Consider the following 15,981-nt stretch of genomic DNA (forward strand, 5'->3'; position numbering starts at 1 on the left):
ACCATGTTCGCCAGGATGGTCTCGATCTCCTGACCTCGTGATCCGCCCGTGTCAGCCTCCCAAAGTGCTGGGATTACAGGCTTGAGCCACCGCGCCCGGCCTTATTTATATTTTTGAGATGAGTCTAGCTCTTACCCAGGCTGGAGTGCAGTGGTGCAATCTCAGCTCACTGCAAGCTCTGCCTCCCGGGTTCACGCCATTCTCCTGCCTCAGCCTCCCGAGTAGCTGGGACTTCTCCTGAGTACCTGGGACTACAGGTGCCCCCCACCACACCTGGCTAATGTTTTTTGTATTTTTAGTAGAGTCAGGGTTTCACCGTGTTAGCCAGGATGGTCTCGATCTCCTGACCTCGTGATCAGCCTCCCAAAGTGCTGGGATTATAGGCGTGAGCCACGGCGCCTAGCCACAAGCATTATTTTTATAGAATTGTGAGGTTTCCAGGAATGTATACAGTTGTAAAAAACACCTAGATTTAAGTCTGTGGATCACAGATTGTGGATCACAGTCAAAAAAGATATGAAAGCCAGTGCCCTAGGTAGTTCCTTCCTTGCACTAACAATACTTTTTTACATTTAAGATTTGACTATTTGCCAAGCCTTGGTACATACACACTGTATATGGTCTATGATAAGTAAACTAGGGATGGTCTTCTTCTTGTTTTAAACTATACTAGGCAGGCATAAGGAAACCAAAAAAGAGGATAGACTTTGAAATCAATCAATCTTTAATTTCAATTTTTATTTTAGATTCAGGGGGTACATGTGCAGGTTTGTTACAAGGGTCTATTGCATGATGCTGAGATTTAGGCTTCCATTGAGTCCATCACCCAGATAGTGAACATAGTACCCAATAGGAAGTTTTCAGCACCCTCCCACCCCCACCCCCCATTGTGGAGTCCCTAGTGTGTATTATTCTTACTTTTATATCCATGTGTACCTGATATTTAGCTACCGCTTATAAACGAGTACATGTGATTCCGGAGTACCTTTAATATTAGCTTTTACATTTAGAAGTTGAGTGACCATGGGTGCCTTAATCCTTAACTTTCAAAATTCAGCTTAAAAAAAAAATCTACATGGGAACAGTAATGCCAGAATTGTTAGGTGCTTTAAGTCCAGTAATAAAAACACCTACCAGGAGCACAGTGAATAACTCTCACAAAACAAAATGTTGAGTGGAAGGAAGTGGACATAAATGAGGCCATATGATGTAATTTCATTTAAATAACGTTCAAAACGGGCAAAACTAACCTACAGTGATAGAAGTCAAGACCATGGCTACTCTTGGGTGGAGGAGTAACTGGGAGGGGAGGGCACAGGGGATATTTATTGGGGTGCTAGTAATGTGCTCTTTCTTCGTTTGGAGATACATTATAAAAATTCACTGAGCTTTTTTTTCTGAGACGGAGTCTCGCTCTGTCGCCCAGGCTGGAGTGCAGTGGCCGGATCTCAGCTCACTGCAAGCTCCGCCTCCCGGGTTTACGCCATTCTCCTGCCTCAGCCTCCGGAGTAGCTGGGATTACAGGCGCCCGCTGGCTAGGTTTTTTTTTTGTATTTTTTAGTAGAGACGGGATTTCACCGTGTTAGCCAGAATGGTCTCCATCTCCTGACCTGGTGATCCGCCTGTCTCGGCCTCCCAAAGTGCTGGGATTACAGGCTTGAGCCACCGCGCCCGGCCTCACTGAGCTTTTATACTTATGATTTATGCACTTTTGGGTAATAATGTTATAGTTTAATAAGAAGTTATTTTTAAAGTGCCTAATACATAGTTTATTCTCTTCTGCTATGATGGTTCTTTAGGTTAACAACATGAAAGTTTATTTTAACAGAATGATCCTAGCCTCTTTTCCTTGTAATCTTTCCATTTCTTTGTTCTGTAATAGCCTCTTTTTCCTAATTCCAGTTTTATACCTTGGCATGTTTAATAAATATATACTGATGATAATCACAGTTGGTATAGTTGGAGGAGCTTAGGTCACTCAGTGCCTAACCTTGGGGTAGGCACTATTACTTCCATTTTAAAGACGTAGAAATTGAGGTCCAGAGGCACTTAGTAACCTGTCCAGGTTTACATAGCTAGTGACAAAGTTGGTATTCAAGCCCAAAGCCCATCTGTACTGCATGCTATGTATAGATAGTAACATTATCTCGAGAAGGAATATGTTTATTAGAAGATAAACAGTTTGGAAACATGTTAAACAGGAAGTCGTAAAGAAAATTGATAGAGGACTACTTTTTTTTTTTTTTTTTTTTTTGAGGCGGAGTCTCGCTCTGTTGCCCGGACTGGAGTGCAGTGGCCAGATCTCAGCTCACTGCAAGCTCCGCCTCCCGGGTTTACGCCATTCTCTTGCCTCAGCCTCCCGAGTAGCTGGGACTACAGGCGCCCGCCACCTCGCCCGGCTAGTTTTGTATTTTAGTAGAGACGGGGTTTCACCATGTTAGCCAGGATGGTCTCGATCTCCTGACCTCGTGATCCGCCCATCTCGGCCTCCCAAAGTGCTGGGATTACAGGCTTGAGCCACTGCGCCCGGCCAGAGGACTACATTTAGGACTACTCAGGAAAAGGAATTCTGTGGCTCAAGATTGGATTTCTTGAAAGTCCCCATGAAGCTTTTTGTGTTCCTTTTGCAAGATGGCTGAATGAGGCTATCAAACACTGATGCACATCCACCTGTTGCCTTTTTTTTTAAATTGTGGCAAAATATACACAACTTAAAGTTTACCATCTTAAGACATTAAATACATTTATAATGTGTGTAGCTTTCACCATTATCCATCCCTAGAATTTTTTTTTATCATCCCAAACAGAAATTCTGTACCCATTAAATATAACTCTCCTTTCTTCACCAGTTCCCTGGTAACCCTTATTCAACTTTCCATCTCTATAAATTTATGTATTATAGGTTCCTCATGTAAGTAGAATCATATAGTAGTTGTCCTTTTGTGTCTGGCCAGTTTTACTTAGCTCAGTGCCTTCAAGGTTCATCCATGTTGTCGCATTTATCAGAATTGCGTTCCTTTTTATGGCTGAATAATATTCTGTTGTGTGTGTATACCATGTTTTGTTTATCCAGTCATCTGTTGATGGACACTTAGATTGTTTCCCACTTTTGGCTACTGTGAATCATGCTTCTATGAACACTGGTGTACAGGTGTCTGTTTGAATCCCTGCTTTCAATTCTTTTGGGTATGTAACTAGGGGTGGAATTGCTGGATCATATGATAATTCCACATTTGACTTTTTGAAGAACTGCCAAACCGTTTTCCACAGCAGCTGTACCATTTTACATTCCCACCAGCAATGCTGACGGTACCAGTTTCCCCATATCCTCACCAACACTTGTTATTTTTCTTTTTTTCATAACAGCCATCCTAATAAGTGTGAAGTAGTATATCATTGTAGGTATTTTTGCATTTCTTTAATGATTATTGATGCTGAGCGTCTTTTCATGTGGTTATTGGCCGTCTGTATATCTTCTTTGGAGAACTGTCTTTTGCCCATTTTTGAATTGGGTTGTTTAGGTTTTTTGTTCTTGTTGTTATTGAATTATAGGAGTTCTGTGTATATTTTGGATATTGACAGACTACAAACATGATTTGCAAGTATTTTCTCTGATTCTGTGGGCTGTCTTTTCACCCTCATGATAGTATCTTTTGATACACTGAAGTTTTTTTGATACACAGAAGTTTTTCTGTTTTGTTGCCTGTGTTTTATTTGTCATATCCTATAGTCATTGCCAAATCTAAAATGTTGAAGATTTTCCCCTATATTTTCTTCTAAGAGTTTTATAGTTTTAGCTCTTATATGTATTTAAGTCTTTGACACATTTTGAGTTAATTTTTTTTGTATATGGTATAAGATAAGTATTCAACTTCATTCTCCTGCATGTGGATATTCAGTTTTCCCAGACTTGTTTGTTGAAGAGTGTCCTTTTCCCATTAAATGGTCTTGGGACTTTTATTAAAATTTATTGACTATTTTGAGCTCTCTGTTCTATTACATTGGTCTATTTATCCTTATACCAATACTATACTATTTTGATTACTGTAGCTTTGTAGTACGTTTTGGAATCAGAAAGTATAAGTTTTCTAATTTTGTTCTTTTTTTTTTAAGATTGTTTGAGCTATTTGAAATCCTTTAAGAGTCTATGTGAATTTTAGGACAACTTTTCTATTGTGCAAAATACCATTTGGATTTTGATAGGGATTGCGTTGAATCTGTAGATTGCTTTGGGTAGTAGTGCCATCTTAACAATATTAGTCTTTCAGTTCATGAACACAGAGCAGAATATCTTTTCGTTTACTTACATCTTTAATTTCTTTCTGCAATATTTTGTAGTTTTCAGTGTACAAGTCTTTAGCCTTGTTGGTTAAATTTATTCCTATTTTATTCTTTTTGATACTATTTAAATGGAATTATTTTCTTAATTTTCTTTGCACACTGTTCATTGCTAGTGTATAGAAATGCAACTAAACTTTGTTTGTTACTTTGTATCCTGCAACTTTGCTGAATTCATTTATTAGCTTTAACAGCTTTTTTGTGGAATGTTTAGGGTTTCCTACATATAAGATTATATCATCTGCAAACAGAGATCATTTCACTTCTTCCTTTCAAATCTGAATGCCTTTAATTCCTTTTTCTTGCCTAATTACTTTAGCTAGAACTTCCAGTACTGTGTTTAATAGAAATGGTAAAAGTGGCTATCTTTGTCTTATTCCTAATCTTAGTAGGGGAAAAGCTTTCAGTCCTTCACCATTGAGTATAATATTAGCTGTGAGTTTTTTATATATGGCCTTTATTATGTTGAAGAAGTTCCCTTCTATTCTTAGTTTATGGAATATTTTCATTATAAAGCACATTAAATTTTAATTTTATCAAATGCTTTCACTACATCGAGATTACCGTGTGCCTTTTGTTTTTGTTTTTTGTTTTTTTACTTCTTTCTATTTGTGGTATATTACACTGATTGATTTTCATGTGTTGAACCATCCTTGTATTCTGGGAATAAACCTCACTTGGTAATTGTGTATGCTCTTACTAATTGTGTGTGCTCTTACTATGCTACTGAATTTTATTTGCTAGTATTTTGTTGAAGATTTTTGCATTCTTACGGGCTGTTTTTGAAATTAAAGTTTTATTGGAACACAGCCATGCCCATTCATTTCTGTATTATCTATGGCTACTTTCATGTTTCAACAGAGGCCGCACAGCCTGCTAAGCTGCAAATATTTATTATCTGGCTTTTTTTTTTTAATGGAGTTTCACTCTTGTTGTCCAGGCTGGAGTGCAATGGCATGATCTCGGCTCACCACAACCTCCACCTCCCAGGTTCAAGCGATTCTCCGGCCTCAGCCTCCCTCGTAGGTGGGATTACAGGCATGCGCCACCAAGCCCAGCTAATTTTGTATTTTTAGTGGAGATGGGATTTCTCCATGTTGGTCAGGCTGGTCTTGCACTCCCGACCTCAGGTGATCCACCCACCTTGGGCCTCCCACAGTACTGGGGTTATAGGTATGAGCCACCATGCCCAGCCTATCTGGCTCTTTATAGGAAAAGTTTGCCAACTTCTGAGTTAGACAAATAACTCCTTACTCTGGTTCCACACTGCCCAAGAAATCTGGTTCTCGTTTGGATTCCTGTGTAGATGCACCTTTAAAGTTGAATGGCCCTGGTCACATACCAGTAAATATTTTAGGCGGTTATATTTCTCACAGTAAATTAATAAATTAACATTCTAGTTTACCCATTATTGTGTATGACCTATAGCTATATCCACAAGAGTCTGTTCCATTTTTAACAGAATCAGGGTTCTGAACTCACAAAGCTGAGGAAAGTATCCTGGAAATTGGAAACTTAACCAAATTGCTGCCCTTGGGAAGCCCTGTCTGGGTATCCAGCCTTCTGGCTTCCTCTGATAAAATCTAATTTCACTGCATGTCTTCTTTGATCTACAGTAGTTCATATTTCTATTTTTTTCTATCTTTTGCTTTTAGATTTCTACATCGTACTAAGGAAGAATGATTTCCTATATGATATAGCCGAACCATGCAAAAATCAGATCCTTGAAAAGGTCAGAACCTGTATTTATACATAGTAGAAATAGAGAGTTATCCTCTATTTAGGCTATGAATGAATATATGTGTCACAAAAAACAGAGCAAATGAAAAAACTTACCCTTTCTTGACATTTTATTCTGCAATTGTTACAAATTATGTGTGTCTTTATTATCTGCAAACTACACATACTTATGAGATAAATATGTTATTAATCCTGTTTTATAGAAACAGGATTATTAATCCTGTTTTATAGAAACAGGATTATTAATCCTGTTTTATAGAAACAGGATTAATAAAACAGGATTATTAATCCTGTTTTATAGAAACAGTAAAGGTGTAAGAGACTTACTCAAAATCGTGTAACTAATAGCTGTAAGATCAAGTCCCAGATCTTTTGCCTGTAAGTCTTAACCTTTCCACTACATCATAAGTTCATAATCAGTATCAGAATTTAGTAGACATGTAAGTATGCAAGCTGTATGAACATTGGAAATAATGTATGTAAAAGTCTATGAAAAAGTGTTAAAACCCCTTTATGGATGTTAAGTATCATAAATAATTCAGATCTTGACCTTCAATATCTAACATATAATCTTTGGGATGATACCAGAGTCCTCAATATACAATATACCATTGGCTTAGTATGGCAAGCAAAATTCTTCACAAGGTGCCTCCTTTCTACTTTTCTAGCCTCAGCTCATTCAGTTTCTGTCATTGGTCCCTGTAGCTTACTTTGTCCCTTTTCATCTATAATAAATGGCTAGCATTGTCCAAACACATTGTCCATTTCCATTTCTGTATTCAATTCTACATAATTAGGAAGAATGCCTAAAATGCCTATTTGTCTTTCTTCTGATAATCCTAGCTCAACTTCATCTCCTCCATTAAGCTTTCTCAACCCTCCCCCACCCCTGGCAAAGTTAATCATTCTCTTCTGTTTTCCCAGAGCACTTTTTAGAGCAAATCTCTGTATGGCAAAAATCACACGATGATTGTATATTTGAATTGCTATCGTTCCTACTAATCTGTGAGTTCTTTGTGAGCATAAACAGAGGCTTACACTTAACTTGTCTTTGTGTCTTTAACATGTTACTACTAGGCTTAGATTTTGTTACTCAGCTCAGATACATTTTGTTTAATGAATGAAATAAAGGCTGCAGTTCTTTCCTTATAAGGATCTGTATGTACAGATATATAAGTGGGAAACTGACCACACAAAAATACCTAGAAACACATAAATATATGTAAAACGATACAGTGTATGCTTGAGGTAGAATACTGGAATGATCAGAGCCAGGTTGAGTTATTTAGGGAAGAATTCCTCTAGGTTAGTAGTTGGCAATCTATGGCCCACAGGCCAAATCCTTCTGCCACCAGTTTTTTGTAAATAGAGTTTTACTGGAACATAGCCATGTTCATTTGTTAGTGTATTATATGTCTGCCTTAATGCTATGATAACAGAGTTGAGCAGTTGCAACAGAGACCATATGTCCTGTAAAACTGAAAATATTTGCCATCTGGCCCTTTACAGAAAAAGTTTGCCAACCCCTGGTCTAGGAATGGGCTTTTAATATGAAAAGAAGAGGAATGTGAATTGGTGAAGCATGAGTGTGCATCATAATTCAATGAAAACCAGCCATAGTAGTAGGTATGCTAGGTAAGAAAGCTCCACTCCAATCCAGTTTGTCAGAGAGACATATGCAGATTAAATGTCAAGAATGTTTGGATTGAGAAAGAGGGAACACAAATCTAATGGAAAGAAATTTTGAAGTAAACACTCTGGGCCTGCAGCAAAATAGTTTCCTAAATAGTAGCAAAGGATGATGATGAAGGAGAAGGAAGCAGCAACATAAATTAACATTGACTGAGTGTTTACTATGTTCCAGGTACTGTTCTAAGTGGTGTGTCTGTGTGTGTGTGTCCTATTTAATCCTCTCAACAACTAAATGAGATAATTGCTATTATCGTCTTTATTTTGCTGCAGAGGAAACTCAGGCACAGGAAGTTAAGCTAACTTGGTCAAGTTAATACAACTGGTAAGTGATAGAACCAAATCTGAACCCAGGCTGTCGGGCTGCAGAGTCTTCATAATAGAGAAGGGGAAATCTGGAGATATTTGGTAAAAATACCCTTAAGCTTGGAGTAAGATACTTAGTCCAAGTAATTGGGAAATGTGCTATCCCAACATGGTAAAAAAATGAACAGACAATAAAAGAGTAATGATGGAAGGCAGGGTGTGCAATTTGAAGAGTGTACTATGAATTAGGCAGAATGGGCAGGGCAAGGAAGCAGATACTTAAGACATGTTATATAGTCATACAGTAAGATACGTTGTGTAGTCAGTCATTGCGTTTAACCTTGATGAGACGAGAAAGCAATTAACTTCTCCTTGCACACATGAAAGCTGTCCTAAAATACTTGAAGAGCTGGTATATCCAATTGAGATATAGATTAGCAGTGACTTTCAAGGAGGTAAGGGACATTCAACCTTCCCACAAAAATATACACACCTTAGAACCCCAAGTATATTATAATTGGTGAAAGTATCAAGTCATAACACACACCATTCTCTCTCATTCTGTCTACCTAAGAGAACTGGTTCCTGTCCAACCCTGTATGACTGTTATGGTAAATATTTACCTCTTTGGACCATTTTTTAAAAAAAGTACATATATATTGTATGTATGTTAAAGTAATACATATGCACTATGAAAATTTTGCCAATAGAAGTATACCAAATGAAAACATTGGCTAGAGATGGTAGCATTGGAGGTGAAAGGAGGAGGAGACATTAAACTAAATGACTTTCAACATGTCTTCCAAATCTGTAGTTCTATGTTTATATCAGCAGAGTGGTTACCAAGCACAAAAGAAAAGACTGCAATGTGACTTTGACATGGTTGGATTGAACAGAGGACAAAATGGTACAGGAGAAAATCCAGTATATGAAATCTAAATTTATAGAGCAGATTACTTTGCAGTGAACATTGAACTTATTTTTATAAAGATTGCTTTTAACTAGCCATTTTGGTATGTCCAAATATACTTAATTTTAATAAAAAATTTCATTTACACTTGTCAGTACTATATTTACTGTGTAAAATAAAGCAGGCACACATTGTTCATTATTTCAAAGAAGGAAGAGATTTCAGCCAAGTTATGTTGTAGTAGCTACAGTGGAAATAATTGAGCTGGGCCTTGCCCATAAACCTGCAATATGATAGAACTGAAAAGGGGGCCAGGCACGGTGACTCAAACCTGTAATCCCAGCACTTTGGGAGGCCAAGGAAAGAGGATTGCTTGAGGCCAGGAGTTCAAGACCAGCCTGGGTAACGTAGTGAGACCTCGCCTCTACAAAAAATTAAAAAGTTAGCCAGGCTCATTGATGCACACCGGTAATCCTAGCCACTCAGGAAGCTGAGGTAGGAGGACTGCGTGAGTCCAGGAGTTTGAGGCTGCAGTGAGCTATGATCATTCCACTGTACTCCAGCCTGAGCAACAGGGTGAGACCTGTCTCTTAAAAACTAACTAACTTAAAAGATACCTTAAGTATGTAAGTTATGTGAAGTGCCTACCACAGTGCCAGTAAATGGTAGATGAAGACACAGAAGAGAAAAAAAGATGATGGTGGTGATGATACTATGTTATGTCTTCTGTCCCCACATCACACTTATGTAAGGCTTCAGAGAGAAAGTTGGTATTGTGTATATTTGTATCCACACGTACATACATGCACACACATACTGTCCATGCTGCAAAACCTAAACTTGCACAGTGTTGTTTATAATAATGAAATCAGGACTCAGATTTGGAGTCTCAGATTTGGAAGGAACTTTAAAGATTACCCAGTCCAGCCTCCCTCTTCCTCCTAATGATTTAATATCTTCACCAATAGGTTATTTTACCTCTGCTTTCACATCCTTAGTGATGGCAAATTCATGCCTTTCCTTCCCAGAGAGCTTTTGGATACAGAGCTCTGACTGGCAGAAAGTTCTTCCTAATAATGTGCTAAAGCTTATCTACCTATAGCTTCCACCCACTAGTTCTAACTCTCTCCCTTGGAGTAATATTGAATAAATAGAGCAAATCTCATCTCTCTCCTACATGAAATCCCTCCAGATATTTGCAGACAGTTCTCATGTTTCCCCTGAGTCTTTCCTTCTAGTTAACCTTCCCTCGTTTCTTAAATTCTCACTCTCCTTGTTGCTTTCCTTTAAATGAGATTGTGCATCTGTATCTCATTCAAAATATAGGACCTAGAATTAACATAAAATCCTACTTCTGATGTGTTTGGACTGGCAGGAGTGGAACATCCAGGACTGTCATTGTCCTTATTCCAAATATTGACTGGAATAATGATGATGCTGATGCATTATTTAATGACATCAGATCCATATATGTCTGCTAGCATGATTTGGCACTATAGGAACCACTGAACTTCTCTGTTCAAGAAGCATGAGCCTGAAGCATTCCAAAAAGCATTAGCTTCTCTTTTGCTCTGCCTCACACCTCTGCAAGCTTCTGGAAAGGGTAAACATTATACATAGTTAAAGAATACTAGGACTGCCTGTAGGACAAAGGAAGTCATGGCATTTTCATTAGCCACTTACTGGTAGCTGGATTACTTGTTAAAGGAAATACTGGTGTTCTCATGGGTTCTTCTCTGTGCATACACAAAGATGTATAGTTACTACAAAGCAAGTGGAGCAGGGGGAACACCAAAGAGATATGCTCCCTCTTCTTTGTTCATCTCTGCTACATGGAGGAGACAGGATTTATTGCTTTCTTTGAGAAAGAGATTGGCCAGTTTCCTTCCTCCCCCTTCTTCTGGTGGATCATTCCAGAAGAATATTACATCTTATCATACTTATCTCCTAATAAAGTAAAAGTAAATGAAGGAGAGCTGGGGGCAGAGAATCAGCTGAGATGTGCTAGGAATACTTGGCTGGGCGCAGTGGCTCATGCCTTGTAATCCCAGCACTTTGGGAGGCCGAGACGGGTAGATCACCTGAGGTCAGGAGTTCGAGATCAGCCTGGCCAACATGACGAAACCCTGTCTCTACTAAAAATACAAAAAATTAGCCAGGCTTGGTGGCAGGCACCTGTAATCCCAGCTACTTGGGAGGCTGAGGTTCACTGGAACCCGCGAGGCAGAGGTTGCAGTGAGCCGAGATTGCACCCCTGTACTCCAGCCTGAGCAACAAGAGTGAAACTCTGTCTCAAAACAAAACAGCAACAACAAAAAAACTTGTTAATCAGAGAGTGGCTGATCAATGGCGCATGCCAGACGAGTCCCCTGTCTGGTGCATCCCAGACGAGTTCCCTGTGTCCCTCCTGCCTGTAGCTTGTCCTTCATCACCACAGTGAGCAGATGTTCTGCTCACAGCTTTTCCATTTTAATTTCTGTGCATATTGGCATAGTATTATGATTTATCTAAAACTGAGAGTTCTGTCTTTTCTTTTTGAGTTTTCAGAGGTACATTTGATGCATCTTTTTTTCTGTTTTCCAGTTTCCATTTCTAGGGGAAATATTCCTCCCTTCCTGTTCTTTGAAATACTTAACACATATCTGGCATGTAGTAAACACTTAAAATGATAGTTATATGTTAATAATTTGACTGTTGTTAATATACAAGTGATAATTTGTAACTAAGTTTTTAATTATATCTTAATATATGAAGAATTTTTTCTACTTTTACTTGCTTCAAGGGGTGGCCTGTTGTGATTGTTTTATTACATTTTGAAAGGATACTGCCATAGCCTTACGGATTTTTCTACTACCTATTATACTTCTTTCAATGACTTCCAGAAATACGGAGTCATTACATTCTCCAGATCTGCACTATGCAATGAGTAGCCACTACCATGTTTGTCTAATTAAATTTAAATTTAATAAAAATTAAATACAATAAAAAATGCACTCAGTTGCACTAGCTACATTTCAAGTCCTAAATAGCCACATGTGGCTAGTGGCTACCCATTGGACAACAGGAATATTGAACATTTCCATCATTGCATTAAATTTTGAGAGGCTGAGGCTGGCAGATCCTTGAGGTCAGGAGTTCGAGACCAGCCTGGCCAACATGGTGAAACCTCTACTAAAAATACAAAAATTAGCCAAGCATGGTGGCACATGTCTGTAATCCCAGGTACTCTGGAGGCACTGCTTTGGATGTTAGTAGTCTGCGTTCTTGTGCTCTTTTCTCAGAAATTGAAGTGGATATATTTTCTAGGGTATTCCTAAGACTAATCTCTTAATGCTTCAGGGCTCTAAAAATGCATTTTGAGGATTCACGTTACTGTTCTTATTCCAACCCCTTAGTGCCATTACTATCTTTTGGAATAAATACAGGAACTTTCACATCCTCCAAGAAGATTATTTTATTTATTTTTGTTTATTTATTTATTTATTTATTTATTTATTTGAGACGGAGTCTTGCTTTGTCGCCCAGGCTGGAGTGCAGTGGCGCGATCTCAGCTCACTACAAGCTCCGCCTCCCGGGTTCACGCCATTCTCCTGCCTCAGCCTCTCAAGTAGCTGGGNGCATCACTTATCTGCCTTCTTTTGGTCTTTGAGAAACTCGAGATGATATGTCACATTATCTGGATCCTTTTAGATCATGAAAAGTTGCAGGGATCTAAGGTGAGACTTCAGATCCACAAAACCTCATTTTTACCATTCACTTCAGCTGTTGAAGCTGTTAAGCATTTAATGAGATGATTGGATTGTACTTTTCTGCACTCAGTGCTGCCAAGTGTGTTATTTTATAGACTTTTTTTTTTTTTTTAGGTAGTGGCACGATCTTGGCTCAGTGCAACCTGCCCCTCTCGGGTTCAAGTGATTCTTCTGCCTCAGTTACCCGAGTAGCTGGGATTACAGGCGCCCGCCACCACCCCTGGCTAATTTTTATATTTTTTAGTAGAGACAGAGTTTCACCATGTTTGCCAGTCTGGTCTCAAACTCCTGAGCTCAAGTGATCTGCCTGCCTGGGCCCCCCAAAGTGCTGGGATTACAGGTGTGAGCCACCACGCCTGGCCCTATTTTTATTTATTTATTTATTTTGAGACAGTGTTTCTCGCTGTTGCTGAGGCTGGAGTACAGTGGTATGATCATAGCTCACTGCAGCCTTGACCTCCCAAGCTCAGGTGATCCTCCTGCCTTAACCTCCCAAGTAGCTGGAACTGTAGGTACACACACCACCATGCCTGGGTAATTTTTATATTTTTTTGTAGAGATGGGGTTTCACCATGTTTCTGAGTCTCAAACTCCTAAGCTCAAACAATTCTCCTGCCTCAGCCTCCCAAAGTGCTGGAATTACAGACATGAGCCACCATGCCCAGGCTTACCATAAATTTTAAAGGTCCCAGCCAACAATAAGAGAAAACAAAGGAAGAAGTGGCAAAGTAGAAGTAATTCTAGCAGATATTCCTTAGAGTCGTTAGTCAAATTGCGAACACAGAATCCTTGGGTGCTAACCAGTAACAGGTGGTTGTGATGTTTTTTTTGTAAGTACATTGTATTATTCGAGATCTGACTTTTCCTTGTGAGAAAGGTATTAAACAGCAATTTTTTCTTTAATAATCCTTGGTATCCACATTGCACACTTTTTATTTTTATGTTTTTTTTTTATTTTTTAATTTTTAATTTTTTTTTGAGACAAGGTCTCTATTGCCCAGGCTGGAGTGCAGTGACGGGATCACAGCTTACTGCAGCCTCCTGGGCTCAACTCAGTCCTCCTACTTCTGTCTCCTGTAGCGGGGTCCACAGGCGTGTACCCCATGCCCAGCTAAATTTTTAAAATTTTTTGTAGGGATGGGGTCTCACTGTGTTGCCCAGGCTGGTCTCAAACTCCTGAGTTCAGGCAATCCCCCGCACTTCAGCCTCCTAAAATACTGGGATTACAGGTGATCCTCCTGCCTTAACCTCCTTATAGGTGTGAACCACAACACCCAGCCATTAAGCACTTTCAAAGTCATTTTTCATTTGTTATTTACAGCAGCCCAGTGAAGCAGGTAGCATTGGGATTATTGTTCCTATTCGACTAATAAGAAAACTGAGATTCAGTTAAGTTACTGGCCTAAAGTCTTTTTTTTTTTTTGACAGAGTCTCACTCTGTCGCCCAGGCTGGAGTGCAGTGGCATGATCTCTGCTCACTGCAACCTCTGCCTCCTGGGTTCAAGTGATTCTCATGCCTCAGCCTCCTGAGTAGCTGGGATTACAAGCATGTGCCACCATGCTTGGCTAATTTTTGTGTTTTTAGTAGAGATGGGGTTTTGCCATGTTGGCCAGGCTGGTCTCGAACCCCTGACCTCAAGGATCTGCCAGCCTCAGCCTCTCAAAGTGCTGGGACTACAGACGTGAGCCACGGTGTCCAGCCTTGTTACCTGCCTAACGTCTTAAAGGGAAAATAAACGTTAAGGCATGATAGAGTTGAGATTCAAATTAGGGTAAAATTTTAACGTCAAATTCAGCATTTTTTGTTTTGTTTTTACTTTGTTTTTGTTCTATGTTACTACCACTCTGACTGTAATAAAGAAAAGAGTGAAAGTTCTTTAGGGGAACTGAGGTACTCCCAAAGAATTGCTACAGTCCCATTTGTCCTGTGACCATGTGCTTGGGGTGCCATAACAGAATACCACAGACTGAAGGGCTTAAACAATAGAAATTTATATCCTCAGACTTCTGAGGGCTGGAAGTTCAGTGTCAAGATGCTGGCAGGAGAGGCTAGAGATGAGGTCTCTCTCCTTAGCTTACAGATGACACCTTCTTTCTGAGTCCTCATGTGGCATTTTTCTCTGTGTGGGAGAAAGAGATATCTCATGTCTCATCCTTTTGTTTTAAAGGAACCAATTATATCAGATTAGGGCCTCACCTGTATGACTTTATTTAACCTTAATTACCTCCTTAAATCCCCTGTCTCCAAATGTAATCACATTGCGGGGTAGGGCTTTGACGTATGAATTTGGGGGAGACACAGTTCAGCGCATAACACAATGTTAATGGGTTTTTAGTGTCTTTTGATATTCTGGCTTAGCCTGGTTAGCTGGAAACTAAATTTAATATTTGCATGGGACCAAATGTAGCAAATATCTGTATTCTTTATTTCTGTGAATATAGAAGCTTAGTTAAATTCAACCTGTGGTACTTGCTGTAAGGTACTTTGCAACTCCAGGATATTCTAATAGCAAAAAAATCTGTATCTAAATTTAATACTTTTCTTATAATGTAGCCTAATTTGTTAATAATTAGAGATCTCGGTACTTTACAGGTAATAAATGTTCCTCTCCTTCCTCCCCACCCACCTTTTTTACAGATGGAGAAATTAGCATACAGAGAAACTGACTTGTCAGATGTCAGAGCAAGGTATTGGTGGATCCAGGGATAAATCTCCAACTTCTTAACTCCTAGACCAGTTTTTAGTCCATTGACTATGCAGCCTAATGGTAAGTATCTTTTTACCTTATCCTGGAAGTAAGAGGGATTAAGAGACCTAGCAAGGACCGGCTTTAAGGAATTCCTCACTACTAATTAGACTACTCATTATCCTTTTCTTTATAGCCATGATGTCATTTTTGTCATTGGCATGAATTTTCCAGATTGGGAGAGGAGGTTTGAAGTTTTGCTCTTCAAATAGTTAAAAATATTTCTCGGTGGCTCATGCCTGTAATCCCAACACTTTGGGAGGCCAAGGTGGGCGGATCACCTGAGGTCGGGAGTTCGAGACCAGCCTGACCAACATGGAGAAACCCCATCTCTACTAAAAATACAGAACTGGTGGGCATGGTGGCATATGCCTGTAATATCAGCTACTTGGGAGGCTGAGGCAGAATTGCTTGAACCCAGGCGGCAGAGGTTGCTGTGAGCTGAGATCTCACTGTTGCACTCCAGCCTGGGCAGCAAGAGCAAAACTCCATCTCAAAAAAA

The 15,981-nt window shown here is 39.3% G+C and overlaps 1 protein-coding gene across 17 annotated transcripts in view; it reads left to right on the plus strand.

The window, feature by feature from the left end:
- The window catches only part of SCMH1 (Scm polycomb group protein homolog 1), a 234,045-nt gene that overhangs the window by 38,787 nt on the left and 179,277 nt on the right, over window positions 1-15,981 (plus strand). For 15 of the 17 annotated variants that reach the window (XM_017873244.1, XM_017873245.1, XM_017873240.1 and 12 more), the window contains exons 2-3: window positions 5,994-6,070; window positions 15,371-15,500. Coding sequence is in view for 4 of the 17 variants with exons in the window: in XM_017873240.1 (XP_017728729.1) it covers window positions 15,488-15,500 (13 nt within the window). In the remaining 13 variants the exon portion in view is untranslated. Of the gene's footprint in view, window positions 1-5,993; window positions 6,071-8,040; window positions 8,093-15,370; window positions 15,501-15,981 lie in introns of all 17 variants that reach the window. The other 2 variants (XM_017873241.1, XM_017873242.1) reach the window with 2 other exon arrangements.

Source organism: Rhinopithecus bieti, unplaced genomic scaffold (assembly GCF_001698545.2).
Source record: "Rhinopithecus bieti isolate Rb0 unplaced genomic scaffold, ASM169854v2 scaffold_6907, whole genome shotgun sequence".
In the NCBI taxonomy this organism is placed as follows: Eukaryota; Metazoa; Chordata; class Mammalia; order Primates; family Cercopithecidae; genus Rhinopithecus; species Rhinopithecus bieti.